Genomic DNA, 15,924 nt, shown 5'->3' on the forward strand with positions numbered 1-15,924 from the left:
CAGAGGATCCTAAGTGTTCCATTGTTGACCGAACAGTATAGTCAGTTATGATTACATTGGGCACAGGATCATCGAGAGTGACTCGCGGCTCAATGGAAACGTGTCGCCTGGTAGGATGAATCCCTTTTATTGTTAAACCTGGTTGATGGTCGTGTCCAGATAGGCGAACGGCTGCTCGAAACATACAGTGCGTCAGGGACACAGGCCGGTGGGAGCAGTGTTATATTATGGGGGACACTCACCTGGGTTTCCATGGGACCTATGGTAGTAGTCGAAGGCACCATGATACCCGTAGACTACGTGGGCATTAGTAGAGACCACCTATAATCCCTTAAGATTGATGTCTTCTCAACAGCGATGGCCTCTTCCAGCAGGGTAACTGTCGGTGTCAGAAGGCCAGAATCGTGCTGCAATCGTTTGAGGAGCATGATAGTTAACTCACGTTGATGTCTTGGCCATCAAATTCGGCTTATCTAATTACTATGAAACCCAACAGGAACGCCATCGTGTGCCAGATTCGGGCCTGCAAACCAACCGCCAGTAAATTGCGGGAAGTGTGTTACCTGTGCGTAGGCATCCGGTGCCACAAACTTCTGGAAATTGTCGAATCCGTGGCACGCAAAATCACTGCTGAATTGCGTTCCAGAAGTGGACCAACACGCTTTTAAGCAGGTGGTCATAATGTTTTCGCTCAGTAGTGTATAAGAGGCTATCAACTCAAAACTGGCAGTAAGCAAGGGAATATCACCTCCCCTAGTAAAATACTGTGATTTTCAACCCAACATTCATTTAAGCATATTTCATTTCTACATTACATTTTTTGTTACGTTTCTTTTACTTCTGTAGTTTGTCCGTCTCTGTAGCCGACTAGAAAGCCCGTCTGACTCTCATGTCGAGGATCCGGATTCAGTTCACGGCACTGTCAGGGATTTTTCCATGGTGGGATGACTGGAACGGGGTGCACTAAGTCTCGTGAGTCAATCTGAGGAGCTATTTGAATGACAAGCAAAGATGTGAAAGTCGACAACGGCCGGGAGGGCTGTGTGCTGCCCTCATGCCCATTGATACCAGATCCTCATGTCCCATTTATCTTGACCACCCAAGCAACTCTTTTCCCAGAAGCAAAATAAAAATTTTATCAATCAGCAAGGAGCTTGCAGTGGAAGAGATTTATTCCAAAATATCGAAGATGAATAAATGTTCATAACTCTTAAGGTACCCATTTTAGAGTTCATTTTTACTAGACATTTTTGCTTCGAATGATCGTTCCTGTCATATCCTTGGCTATTGACCATTCCTCCTGGGACACCCTGTATACGTAAGTTTCAAGTTAGGGAAGGTTTGTGGTATCTGGCACTCATTTGTCTTAGTTTTATCGGATATCTCACAGTCTAAAACCACAATACGTTTCTCGTTTCACGAGACACCGAGTTCGTGTGCAGGAATACTATAACAGGGTGTAGTCGGCAACGGGAGTCGAACCCCGATATGCTTATATCGGGGTGCCAGTGATGCCTCGAACTTTCGTTAAACATAAACAGGGATCTTACCTATCACCACCTCTCGCAGTTTCTAACGATGAAGACTAGGTCAATCTTCCAAACAGTGCGTAGGCAATCGAACCATCAACCCGACTGGACATCCACAAGTAGATCGTCAATGAGTTGGAATATTTTACACAAACGCTTGAAAATTACTTGCATATGTATTAAGTGCTTGAGACAGCCTTTGACTTTATTTACTGCTGACTTTTACAAATTATACTGCAAGGCGGAGTTTAGTGGTGAGAAGTGTATCAGTGCAGTGCGAGCAATTGACTGAATTTCTTCTGCAATTTGTTGAAACGCTGATACGTTATACAGTGATATCTTGCAATGAACCCGATATCCCTATTTGAATCTTATCATAATACAGCTTCTTTTTTACGTTTCGTCTGCTTTTATTAGCTGTTTACCGATTTCCTTTCTGGTAGCAGTGCAAAAACTTGGAAAATCGATCAATGTTAAAACTCTTTTGACGCTCAGAAGCCAAGCAGTTAAAATGGATTAGCTTCGCAGAAGACCTCCTCTTCCCACTTCACCATATTGGTTCCTACTTAATTTCTCACTTTTTATTTACTTTTGCGACAGACGTTGTGTTTTTTAAGGATGGAAAGTCTTAGTGATTCGATTCCGTTGGACTGAAGTTCATCGCTACTTTCCTCCTTGCGACTCAGCAGATCCGATCACAGTTGAATGATAGGGAACCAGATTGCCGCTTTATTGAAGGAAGAGGACAGAAATCCAAATTTAAAGCAACGACGAGTGGGATAGACGAACCTGTCCACTGAAAGGGTAAGACAGATTACGTAAGCACTGACGCATTTGCGTATTAAAAGGTTGCACACTCTTGGTACACAGTGGAATACATCTACATAAGTAGGTCGTCGATCCTTGGCTGTTCTTGTTTATCTATATTTATGACGACAGCATGATACAATCTTCAATAAAAACTATATATTTCCAAGTACTTACACAACATAGCTCGTCTAAATTCCCAAACAGGAGCTCAGGTTCAGCAAACATAGCAAATCCCTCAACTTGTATCTTCTTAAGTGGTTCCATGAACACCTGTAAGCATAAAAAATGATATTTTAAGTACCATAAATACACACGCGCATGGCCTTGAACACAATACACACACACACACACACACACACACACACACACACACACACACAAACACACACACACGCACACACACACACATATACACACACGCAACCAATTACTATTCAGAAGCCTGGAGTTGATAACTTGGCGAAAAGAAGGCTCTACTGCGACTGCATAGGGCGTATCAAAATATCGGTTCCATGACTGTAATGACGTTTTATTAGGATGGGAGTGAAGTCGTTTATCACTATTAATAACATAAATTTTGTGCATGATTTCGTCATGGGTTTGCAATTTCATATTGCTCAGGGTTAAAAATATTGCTTAGGAAAATACATGCTTTTACAAATACTTCCTTGACTCATTCCATATCATAACGGGTTCTGATTATGTGATTCATTCTTTTGTATGTGGTTTATTGAATACGATGTGTGTGTGTGTGTGTGTGTGTGTGTGTGTGTGTGTGTGTGTGTGTGTGTGTGTAACTGTAGCGGTTTGTACAGATGCCAAACATTAGTATCGAGGCAGTATTAATTATGTGGCGAGTAATGTGCCCAAATGACTGAGTTTACATTTTTGTGTACGTATAGTTAGAAGTATAGCATGGATATTCGGGTATTACTGAATATATTGTAATTAAGTTAATCGCTATAATCCTTAAACGTCATCACTAAATGCCGGTAGTTGACGACCTTTCATCTCACTGCGGCCAGCAGTGCATAAAAGCTTCCTCGACATGTGTACTGTTTTCCGAGAGATTTGAGTGAAATTACATTTCCGCTGACATGCGTCGTATACTATCTGTCTCGACATGTGTACTGTTTTCCGAGAGATTTGAGTGAAATTACATTTCCGCTGACATGCGTCGTATACTATCTGTTATTATTTCATTTATATGACATGTAATTTCTAGGCAGGCGACAATGCGCTAACACCTGAATTCGTAGTGACGTGTTGTGATTCTCTTTCCCCGGACGATCTGCGTCATTAATTACAATGATACACCAAGAGCCCCAGTCGGGTCTGTCAAAACGATAAAAAAAACCAGCCTGTAGACAGTAAATATTGTCCGTTGGAGAAACCTGGGATTTAGAAAATGAAATTGTTTGTCGCAGAAGAACCAATACCTACACTACATAAAATAATGGGCAACTGGGATTAGTAAACTAAGATGTGGTAATTAAGACTCGACTCGGAATCGACATATGGACCCGCAGAATTATACTTTTAATTTTCTGTAGTTCCCTTTTCTTTGTAGCACTGCTCTAAAAAAGCTTCTCAAATACGGTCTCGTCCTCCAGTTCACCTTGTAGTGCACTCGACATTCTTTTTGTAAAAAAGTATGTAATTAATTAATTAAAATAGTTTGTAGAGTGTGGTAATAGCAGTCTAGTTTAATGTGCGATTATCTACGCCTGTTGTAAGGGAGGGGAAAGCATTTATGTAGTCTAAAAAAAGCACGAATCGCTGTATTTAAAAGAACTATTAGTCGTTGCGTGTTAGTGCGCTTGTTTTCGAACTTACGCAGCGTCCTTACGCTGCAACAAGTCGCAGAGCGAGCAGTTTACTACCGATATGCTCTTGCACATTGCTGGGAACAAAAATCGGTGGTGGTCTTGCACAGCCTCACGAAAAGTGACACGCAGGAGTGTAGAAGGAACTGATCAAAAATCTGTGGACTCAAATGGGCCCTACATAGAAGACATCTACCACTAATTCAACGTATTTTGTAAGGACACAAATTTACCATATCAGTTTCGTCTTGCTCGTGTCAGAATTGCACAGATGCTTGTTCTCCTACCATAAACAATTTCATTTACTAAATCCCAGGTGTCTCCAACACTGATTCCAAGAACATTCCAATAGTGAACGGCTCGTTAACCACCACTTAGCTGACTGATCGAGTTGGACCTTGCCAGAGGGCATGGATACAGTTAAAGATCGAAAAACAACACGCACGTATACAGTATGACAAATTGTTCCTACAATGGCGGCATTATTTACAATGATAATCGCGTATGTGTTTAGAGAAATGGCATCCAATAACGATCGCGAAAAACATTACTGACTGCCGTTTTGGTCTGCATTTCTGTGGCAGTTATAAGTAAGTGGTTCTTTAGTAAAGTGAGTAGGGTCGGTCGGCTTTTGTCAGCTCTAAGTTATGCTGAAACGTTTACAAGGTGAATTGAAGAAACGAGCCGCATGCTGTAAAATGAAAACCACCTGAAGGATCGTAAGGCCATTGCTTGAGTAAAAAGGTGTGCTCGCTATAAGAGCGCTGAGGTCCCAAATTAGGTGCTAAAGGGACACGTGACAACAGACCGAGTACGCGCGTGTCTGCTTTCAGTCGTACTGAAAACAGTGAAACTGAGGTTTCAAAAGAAGAGCGGAGCGGTGCGGTGCGTTTCCTGACAGCGATAGGAGTACTGGGGAACTAAAATTCATCTAAGAATGGCAAAAGTGTGCGGAGAGCACCGCGTGTCTGTTGTAAGAGTCAAAGCGTGACACAAGCAATTCAGGGAAGGACAAATGTGGTTGGTCGATGAAGCACGGTCTGGAAAACCACACCGCATTACCGAGAGCAGACACATGTCCTCACTATTCAAGACCGGAGAGTTACGGTAGCAGCCATAGCCACAAAGATCAGATTACGGGGGAATGGAAGTGTGAGCTTAATGAGTATCTCACAGTCTTCAACCAGCACAGGAAGTCATATGGGACTCTCTCTTGAACATTTGCAGCGCTATGCCGAGGAAGGGAATCAGTTACTGTCACGAGTTGTCGCTGGCGAAGAGCCGTGCTGTCATCACTTCGAACACAAGTCAATAATACACTACTGCACAATTAAAATTGCTACACCAAGAAGAAATGCAGGTGATAAACGTGTATTCATTGGACAAATATATGATACTAGAACTGACATGTGATTACATTTTCACCAGATTTGGGTGCATAGATCCTGAGAAATCAGTACCTAGAACAACCACCTCTGGCCGTAATAACAGTCTTGATACACCTGGGCATTGAGTCAAACAGAGCTTGGATGGCGTGTTCAGGTACAGCTGCCCATGCGGCTTCAACACGATACCACAGTTCATCAAAAGTAGCGACTGGCGCATCGTGACGAGCCAGTTGCTCGGCCACCATTGACCAGACGTTTTCAATTGGTGAGAGATGTGGAGAATGTGCTGGCCAGGGCAGCAGTCGAACATTTCCTGTATCCAGAAAGGCCCGTACAGGACCTGCAACATGCGGTCGTGCATTATCCTGCTGAAATGTAGGGTTTCGCAGAGATCGAATGAAGGGTAGAGCCACGGGTCGTAACACATCTGAAATGTAACGTCCACTGTTCAAAGTGCCGTCAATGCGAACAAGAGGTGACCAAGACGTGTAACCAATGGCACCCCATACCATCACGCCGGGTGATACGCCAGTATGGCGATGACGAATACACGCTTCCAATGTGCGTTCACCGCGATGTCGCCAAACACGGATGCGACCATCATGATGCTGTAAACAGAACCTGGATTCATCCGAAAAAATGACGTGTTGCCATTCGTGCACCCAGGTTCGTCGTTGAGTACACCATCGCAGGGGCTCCTGTCTGTGATGCAGCGTCAAGGGTAACCGCAGCCATGGTGTCTGAGCTGATAGTCCATGCTTCTGCAAACGTCGTCGAACTGTTCATGCAGATGGTTGTTGTCTTGCAAACGTCCCCATGTGTTGACTCAGGGATCGAGACGTGGCTGTCGCGATACGATAAACCGCAATCGCGATAGGCTACAATCCGACCTTTATCAAAGTCAGAAACGTGTTGGTACGCATTTCTCCTCCTTACACGAGGCATCACAACTACGTTTGACCAGGCAGCGCCGATGAACTGTTGTTTGTGTATGAGAAATCGGTTGGAAACCTTCCGCATGTCAGCACGTTGTAGGTGTCGCCACCGGCACCAACCTTGTGTGAATGCTCTGAAAAGCTACTCATTTGCATGTCACAGCATCTTCTTCCTGTCTGTTAAATTTCGCGTCTGTAGCACGTCATCTTCGTGGTGCAGCAATTTTAATGGCCAGTAGTGTATAAAGTCCCCAGTGCAAGCGTTTAGGGTCGGCATCATCCTAAAAATTCAAGGCCATCGACAGAAGTGCGCAAAAGTTTATGCTCACCTCCTTTAACCAAAAGGGCATACTTCTTCTAGACTTCCTGCAGCATGGGACAATGTTGAATTTACAGCGATACTCACTAACTTTGACCACCGACGCTTCGCAAAGCGATCAAGTCGGGACGAACAGAGCATCTCACCTGTGCGTCATTCTGCTCTACGACACTGCAAGGGCCCATACAATAAACATAGTCAAGGAGCTCTTGCAGACTCTCAAATGGGAGGTCCTCAGTCACCCTTCATACTGCCCGGACCTGCCTCCATGCGTTTATGCGGTTCTTGGTGAGCTAAAGAAGGCTTTGAAAGGCAGGCGATTCACCTCGTACAAGGACGTCAAGAAGTACGTTCGGTACTGGTTCACAACGCAGCTGCGGGAACGCATATAAGATGATTTGGTATTAGTTTAATTGCCCACCTTACTTCAGCTTCCCGCGATCGGTCGGCTCGGGTACCTTTTAACTCATGATTTAGAACATATACCTCTGGTCATTAAGACTGTAAAACTAGCAAGGATAACAAGTAACGCAATTTTGCTTATGGCGCGTATACAGTATAGTAGATGTGATCGTTTTGTGTACGTAATGGCACCCGATACCATTATGTTAGGCGGTGGGCCTGTATGGCCATGAGAAATGTACTCTGTAACTTGACAAGCAGTGAAGAGGTCAAAATTGGATAGGTTTTGGTTGAGCATGGCAGATTGTGTGAGTTCCGCACCGTGGACCATCGGTTGTGCGCTGCTCTGACTTTTCACAGAAGACTGACAAGGAACCCTTTGCGTACCAGGTCGCAAGTTGGATCTTTAATAAAGCTCATTTGAAAGTGTTGTTGTAGCAATCATGACAAGAAAAATATTCACTGCCAATGACTTATCATGTGCACAGGAGTGCGACAGAAAATGAGTGTCCGGGAGGTGCAGAGATCAACCTTCTATGGGATGTATGTATTACGCTTCTCAAAATGGACATCGTCGACAATCGAGAAATATTCAAAACACCATTAACTTGCACCATGAACGCCGAATTAAAAACGGCGCGCCACAGTGATCGCAAAGTTTCGCACCGTCAAGAGCGAAGGCGAACTCCTTGGGAGTTTCCAACCGTGCAGGTCGATCAGCTATATGATGGCATACAGCCGAGTGCGAAACAGTCTGTAGTGGAGATTATCGTGAAACTGGCTATCCTTTAAGGCGTAACTGCAGATAGTGCGATAATATGCTTCATAGGCACGAAAAAAAACGAACATCCAGAGGCTGAATTTGTCCAGTAGCACCAGGTGGTATGAATTGCAAAGTGAGAGATATTTTAGGAGAAATAGTTTGCTCTAAAGGAGTACGAATTTTATACGCAGACCAGGAATGTGGAACAATCAAGTTATTTTGACCAACTATTGGCCAGAAGCAGTGTTCATACCGTACTTGTTATTCTCTTACTCTCATTTTTAAAATGGCTCTGAGCACTATGGGACTTAACATCTATGGTCATCAGTCCCCTCGAACTTAGAACTACTTAAACCTAACTAACCTAAGGACAGCACACAACACCCAGCCATCACGAGGCAGAGAAAATCCCTGACCCCGCCGGGAATCGAACCCGGGAACCCGGGCGTGGGAAGCGAGAACGCTACCGCACGACCACGAGATGCGGGCTCTCATTTTCCCACTCTTGATTGCTGTAAAGTAAATATTCCGTACTGCCCTTGCAAGATCACGCACGCGAGAAAGGATCGTAGGGGGCAGAGCACCTCCAATTTCTCGATGTACATTAAATAACTTTCCAGCCAATTTACCATCCAGATTAACAGCCGGCATAACTGTATACGAATGCATTGATGTTAGTTGATCTTCATACAACTCCCTAAGCTCCTCTAATTTCCAGGATTTCCTCTTCTAACCCGATTGGTCGGAATTGGAAACAATTCCTTACTGAACGATGGGATAAGTTTGTTTATCTCATCTACAAATTTTCGGGCCGATTCCTCATTCTGCTTGCATCGTCAAGTTGACGCTTTGTTTAAAATTTAGTTATCTTCCGTCTTCCAGTTCTGTAGCAATGTTTGAGGTTATGCAGCCATCCACTGCTTACGGTAATCTATGTGGCGTGCAATCTGATGTGCATTGCGTAGGGGGTCATTATCATGCAAATCCTGTAAATTGTATCGAGCACCCTCGAAAGGCGCAAACACAAGTTTTTTGGAACAATTGCGCCTTGTCCTCCCTTTAATGTCTGTAGTTAATCTTATGCAATACACGGTTGTAAGGCTGAGGACTTCTTCGAAACTTGTTCGTAATTCGTTTTCTACTACGCTGCGGATGATTTTCGATGTATGTAATTATGTTTAGTAACAACTCGTTGGATAACGATTGTCCTACTACGATTCACTGGTGACAGGATTTGTAGCTTCCTGTCCGACAGGGATGATGAACTACATGGCTCGACCCCTGTTTCAGTATCACTTCCACTTGTTAAGCACGAACCATCATCATTGTGTTCCACATGAGCGTCGTCCACACAGTCGAGCGTATACGACGCCACACATTCCACTGATTCATCTTGCAGAAACGCTAATCTACCATCTGCCACTTCTTCCTCACTGCGAAATTCCTCGAGTTCCTTTCTGACGAAATGTCAACTTCGGCAACTGTTGTTGTAGATACAATGCAATGTTTGCTTTGCTTATTGTTGCAATTGTTCTGCTTTGTATTAACACCACAAGCACTGTAGCAATGTTCTGAGTTACTTTTCGACTAAGCAGTTCAACAACGCTCCGTAGACTCATGCTGTGCCCATCGTGTTGCCATTAGCAGCCAATATGTGGGGGGTCAAATGCTGTAAACATCTGTGACCTTTCCTTGTGAGAAGACATGGGGGCAGGGCCAGGTAGCAGCGGCACACACGGTCCTGCCAAACTCCCGCTAGCCTCGACGTGACATCATGAGAGCAGTTGGATTTCGCATAAAGGATAGACAGGTTTGTACATGTTGCCTGAACCATTGAAATTACAGCAGAGTGCGACATACCAACTTCAAGAGCAGAGTGAGACGATTCAGATGATATACAGACTGGCAATGCAAATGATATATTAATTATTTGATTATTCAGTCAGGAAGGTATCTGTAACTTTTGTTCACAATATCTTTAACAATAGTTGCAATAATTTAACCTTAAGAAAGATCGACCTCCCACATAAAAGTTCTCATTAAGACACACTGAGTAATGTTGTTTACGTGCTAAATTAACCAATGAGAGGCGATTGTATCAGATATTTGATTAAAGTCAGCATAATTAGTTACACAAGATAGATACATGAACAGCATGGCAGTTTGTGTTGATAAATTTAATCACACATTATAAATAAAGTTTAGATCATAAGTTGTTTGTTTTTAACTACTTTTTAATTAAATGATTAAGACTATTTATACACTACTGGCCATTAAAATTGCTACACCACGAAGATGACGTGCTACAGATGCAAAATTTAACCGACAGGAAGGAGATACTGTGATATGCAAATGATTAGCTTTTCAGAGCATTCACACAAGGTTGGCGCCGGTGGCGACACCTACAACGCGCCGCGCGGGATTAGCAGAGCGGTCTGGGGCGCTGCAGTCATGGACTGTGCTTCTGGTCCCGGCGGAAGTTCGAGTCCTCCCTCGGGCATGGGTGTATGGGTGTGTGTGTGTGTGTGTGTGTGTGTGTGTGTGTGTGTGTGTGTGTGTGTGTGTGTGTGTGTGTGTCCTTAGGATAATTGAGGTTAAGTAGTGTGCAAGCTTAGGGATTGATGACCTTAGCAGTTAAGTCCCATAAGATTTCACACACATTTGAACATTTTTGAACCTACAACGTGCTGACATGAGGAAAGTTTCCAACCGATTTCTCACACAAAAGCAGCAGTTGACCGGTGTTGCCGGATGAACCGTTCTTGTGATGCCTCGTGTAAGGAGGAGAAATGCGTACCGTCACGTTTAAGACTTTGATAAGGGTCGGATTCTAGCTTACCGCGATTGCGCTTTATCGTATCGCGTTGGTCGAGATCCAATGAGTGTTAGCAGAATATAGAATCGGTGGGTCCAGGAGGGTATATGGATCGCCGTGCTGGATCTCAACGGCCTCGTATCACTAGCAGTCGAGATGACAGGCATCTTATCCGTATGGCTGTAACGGATCGTGCAGCCACGTCTCGATCCCTGAGTCAACAGATGGGGACGTTTGCAGGACAACAACCATCTGCACGAACAGTTCGACGACGTTTGCAGCAGCATGGACTATCAGCTCGGAGACCATGGCTGCGGTTACCCTTGACGCTGCATCACAGACAGGAGCGCCTAAGATAGTGTACTCAATGACGAACCTGGGTGCACGAATGGCAAAACGTCATTTTTTCGGATGAGTCCAGGTTCTGTTTACAACATCATGATGGTCGCATCCGTGTTTGACGACATCGCGGTGAACGCACATTGGAAGCGTGTATTCGTCATGGCCATACTGGCGTATCACCCGGCGTGATGGTATGGGGTGCCATTGGTTACACGTCTCGGTCACCTCTTGCTCGCACTGACGGCAGTTTGAAAAGTGGACGTTACATTTCAGATGTGTTACGACCCGTGGCACTACCCTTCATTCGATCCCTGCGAAACCCTACATTTCAGCAGTATAATGTACGACCGCATGTTGCAGGTCCTGTACGGGCCTTTCTGGATACAGAAAATGTTCGACTGCTGCCCTGGCAAGCACATTCTCCTGATCTCTCACCAATTGAAAACGTCTGTTCAATGGTGGCCGAGCAACTGGTTCGTCACAATACGCCAGTCACTACTCTTGATGAACTGTGGTATGTGTTGAAGCTGCATGGGCAGCTGTACCTCTACATGCCATCCAAGCTCTGTTTGACTCAATGCCCGGGCGTATCAAGGCCGTTATTACGACCAGAGGTGGTTTTTTCTGGGTACTGATTTCTCAGGATCTATGCACCCAAATTTCGTGAAAATGTAATCACATGTCAGTTCTAGTATAATATATTTGTCCAATGAATACCCGTTTATCATCTGAATTTCTTCTTGGAGTAGCAATTTTAATGGCCAGTAGTGTAGATTCGCTCACAATTCAAATTCTATTACAGATACATAAACTAGGGTAGCAGCATTGGAAGGAGCAGATCATTTCCTACAAAACGGATGTGGCATGTGTGTGTGTGTGTATATCGCAAATATTTGATGCGCAGCTAACAAATACTAAATTTTGTACCCATCATTTGAAATGTACAGTCTCTTTAATTATTATTCTGGGCAACCTACACACTGTTGCCTGATTTCCTCCTTTCCCTTCCACCCACGCCCTCAGACATAGATCAATTGACCTATATATAAAATGGTGGAAAATTCAAAAATTAGTGCGATACTGAAAAAAAAAACAATTGGCTCATATATAAAAGGGTGGAAAAATGGTGGGAGTACTCCCTCTCCTCCCCCTGACAACTGCAGAACACTCTGCATAACCCAAGGGATTCATAATGATGGTACTTGCAGGGAACTGCTTCCATCCCGTGGACAACCCGTATGGTAATCCTGGCCATATTTTAATTCTGGAGCTCACCCATTCTTACAGTGAGTGCAGCCAGTTTCTGGTTACTTATCTCAGAGGACAACTTTAACTATGTGGTACCTCAGTATGTCAACGTGTCCTGTCCTAAAGTACTTAACATCTCTCTCAACTTCTTGGGGTGAAGACAAGGTGAACTCAGAAATCTTGTTACTGACACTGGTAGCATATATTACTTTGAAACTGTCATTATCCGTAGCAAGATGAATTTAAATGCGATTACATTCATTATAGAACCATTTTGTGACAGTATTACGAAGGTTAAAATGTATAATAAAGTTGACTGTCACAGTGACCTTTAAAATATATTTGAAACCTTTCTTCTTAATGCACCATATGTGGAGGATCCACATCCCATAAATCGTCTAACCCTCCAATTATAACACGCTTACAATGGAAGTAGTTGCATGCTGGTTTGAGAAGTTCTTGAGCTGCCATCTCCATAATTATTCTCAAACTTCTGAAATTACTGAAATGATTTCATTCCACAGACATATATTACCAGCAGTGGTCGATGCTGTGACCATTTTTAATTGTTCAGCTATTTCTTTGGGCCTTGTAGTAAATGTATTGTGGAGATTGATCATTAATTTTCTTATTCTGAATGTCAGCAACTGGCAGCTATACCCACTAATACCAGTTTCACACTGGTAGGACTGAGAGGCCAGATTGGCCCCTTTCCGAAATTTTCACTTGTTTTCTGAGCAAATTGGACTGACTTGGTATCTTGTGACTTTCATAAATTATTTGAAATATTAACCACGGTTTTTTTTAGTGTCTTATTTTTGTTAGGTTGTGAAATATGCAGCTTTTTACCTAGAAGGATGGCGGGGCCAATTTGGCACCTCACAACATTTCTCTGTATTTTCAAACTACGTGCCAGCCGGTGTGGACGTGCGGTTCTAGGCGCTTCAGTCTGGAACCGCGTGACCGCTACGGTCGCAGGTACGAATCCTGCCTCGGGCATGGATGTGTGTGATGTTCTTAGGTTAGTTAGGTTTAAGTAGTTCTAAGTTTTAGGGGACTGATGATCACAGATGTTAAGTCCCATAGTGCTCAGAGCCATTAAAGCCAAACTACTTCTTTGCAGTACTGCGTATGAAATTACATCAACTGTTGTCCCTTTGTTGTTCAAATATGCGACAACAATGCTATTCTCTCCAGTGCTGATTGTTGGTTAGTTGAAGCAAGTATTTCAGTTATTATCTGTTATGACGGTATCTAAAAGTCCTCCATACAGTCATGAGCTAGGAATACTGGAAGTGCCTAACAGACGCTTAAATACTAGAAGAACTGAGAAAAATAGAATATGAAATCTCAGGTTAAGAATTTGAGTTTTCTGACAGCGATCAGGACAGTGAAGAAAGTGTAGTAGTTGCAGTGTCTGGAGATGAAGATAGTGATTCGTGCAACGAAAGTGATGATATAAACACAGTGCAGGATACTCTTCCACCAAATTTAGGGAAAAATGAAGCTTCGACATCCAGCATCCTTTTGATGTTCCAAATTCCAGCTCTATAAGAACAACATACCGGACAAGAGTAGCTTCCCCCGGAAGTCAGTCAAAGAATGATAGTGGGCAACAAAAACCTATGTAGGAAAAAAAACAGCAAAAGATGGCATTGTGTGGAAAATTGTGCCAGTGGGTTCTAATGCTGGTCAGTAATATTTCTTCTCTTTGTGTACAGTTTTAGTTTGTAAAGTTACAATAAAGACTAACACGATAAAAAGCTTGTATAGTAAATAGTAGTAATAATAACTTAATACGCTACTATATAACTAAATAGGACATCATACAATACAAGAACAGATATATCCATCTTATGTCAGTAGATTACACGTTATAAAAATACAGTCTTTTTTCATATGTCTTGAGGTCGCCTGCAAAGTTATAACATTGTGCGAGACAGCTCAGGACTAACACCATATGCTAAAAGGAAAATTCAAAGTGGGAAACGTCTGTGACTGGCGGCTAGCTTTCGGTACTTCTGTGACGCTCCATGTAAAGCACTGCACTGCAACTGAGGCTTGTCTTCGAACGCATTGGGCATACTTTTTTCGCCATAAGATGTGTGTAGGGGGTAAAGTATTTTCCTCTCAAAAGCGTGTGGTCCACAGTATGGGGTCCTTCGTTTTTCAAACAAACTATGGGGCGAAACAAAGTTATCGAAATAATGAAGTATATGAGGTTTGACATCAAGTCCACTAGATCTGAACGCCTCAAAACTGACAAATTTCCTCTCGTCTCAAAAATTTGGAATGCTTTCGCAGAAAACAGTGCGATTTGCTATTAAGCAGAACCATATTTTACAAACGGTGAACAACTTTCGCTGTTTAAAACAAGATGTCCATTCTTATAGTACATTGCAAGCAAGCCAGATAAGTTTGGTATAAAATTCTGGTTGCCTGTTTGTATTTATAGTAAATATGTATTGAGTGGATTCCCACATACTGGGGCTGATCCATTTCGAACTGCTGACCAAGGCGAGGGTAAAAATGTCATTCCTAGGCTTATGGAACCATACTTAGGCAGAAGTTTGAATGTCACTACTGACAGTTACTTTACTTCGCTAAGCCTTCAAAACTGCTTGAGGGCAGTATCCGCAACTTTAGTAGGTACTTTGAACCGTAATTAAAAATGGTTCAAATGGCTCTAAGGACTTTGGGACTTAACATCTGAGGTCATCAGACCCCTAGAGTTAGGACTACTTAAACCTAACTAACCTAAGGACATCACACACATCCATGCCCGAAGCAAGATTCGAACCTGCGACCGTAGCAGCAGCGCTGTTCTGGAATGAAGCACATAGAACCGCTGGGCCACAGCGGCCGGCGAACCGTAATCGAACGGAGGTGCCTCCTACTGCAAAGACTGGAAAACAAACACTCCACTGTACTACAAACGGTAGCAAGTTGTCCATATGTCATCCCTTTATATTTGACTGCAGATAGATTCTTGAAAATGGGTGCTCCTTGTGGTATTTTCGTTGTTGTGTATTTCTAATGTTCTTTAGTAGACCTTCACACACATTGTGTGGTAACGGAATAACACTGACTATGTTTGAGCTGAGACTTCTCTCCTAGGCGCCTTGTCACGGCCCGCGGGGCTCCCCCCGTCGGAGGTTCGAGTTCTCCCTCGGGCATGGGTGTGTGTGTTGTCCTTAGTAGCGTAAGTTAGTTTAAGCAGTGCGTAAGCTTAGGAACCGATGACCTCAGCAGTGTGGTCCCATAAGACCTTACCACAAATTTCCAAAAAAACTTCTCTACTGAAAGCTAAACAACGTTTAAGTTTACTGAGTTGCACTTTATTACAGTTTCAGGGAAATTTGTTACAGTTTTGGTGGACTTAGTTGCAGTTTGGAGATATTTTGTTACTGTTCAGGGGCAATTTCTTACAGTTGATGCACTTTGTTCCAATTTGCGTGGCAATTTATTGCAGTTTTGGGGACAATTTGTCACAGTTTTGGGGTAATTTGTAACACTTTTGCTATAACAAAGAGTTGTTTACGGTGAA

The 15,924-nt window shown here is 43.3% G+C and overlaps 1 protein-coding gene across 1 annotated transcript in view; it reads right to left on the minus strand.

The window, feature by feature from the left end:
* The window catches only part of LOC124722196 (pleckstrin homology domain-containing family G member 7-like), a 543,685-nt gene that overhangs the window by 163,086 nt on the left and 364,675 nt on the right, over window positions 1–15,924 (minus strand). Inside the window, exon 7 of the mRNA XM_047247394.1 lies at window positions 2,514–2,609. Within this exon, the coding sequence (XP_047103350.1) occupies window positions 2,514–2,609 (96 nt within the window). The remainder of the gene's footprint in view (window positions 1–2,513; window positions 2,610–15,924) is intronic.

Source organism: Schistocerca piceifrons, chromosome X, assembly GCF_021461385.2.
Source record: "Schistocerca piceifrons isolate TAMUIC-IGC-003096 chromosome X, iqSchPice1.1, whole genome shotgun sequence".
Taxonomy (NCBI): Eukaryota; Metazoa; Arthropoda; class Insecta; order Orthoptera; family Acrididae; genus Schistocerca; species Schistocerca piceifrons.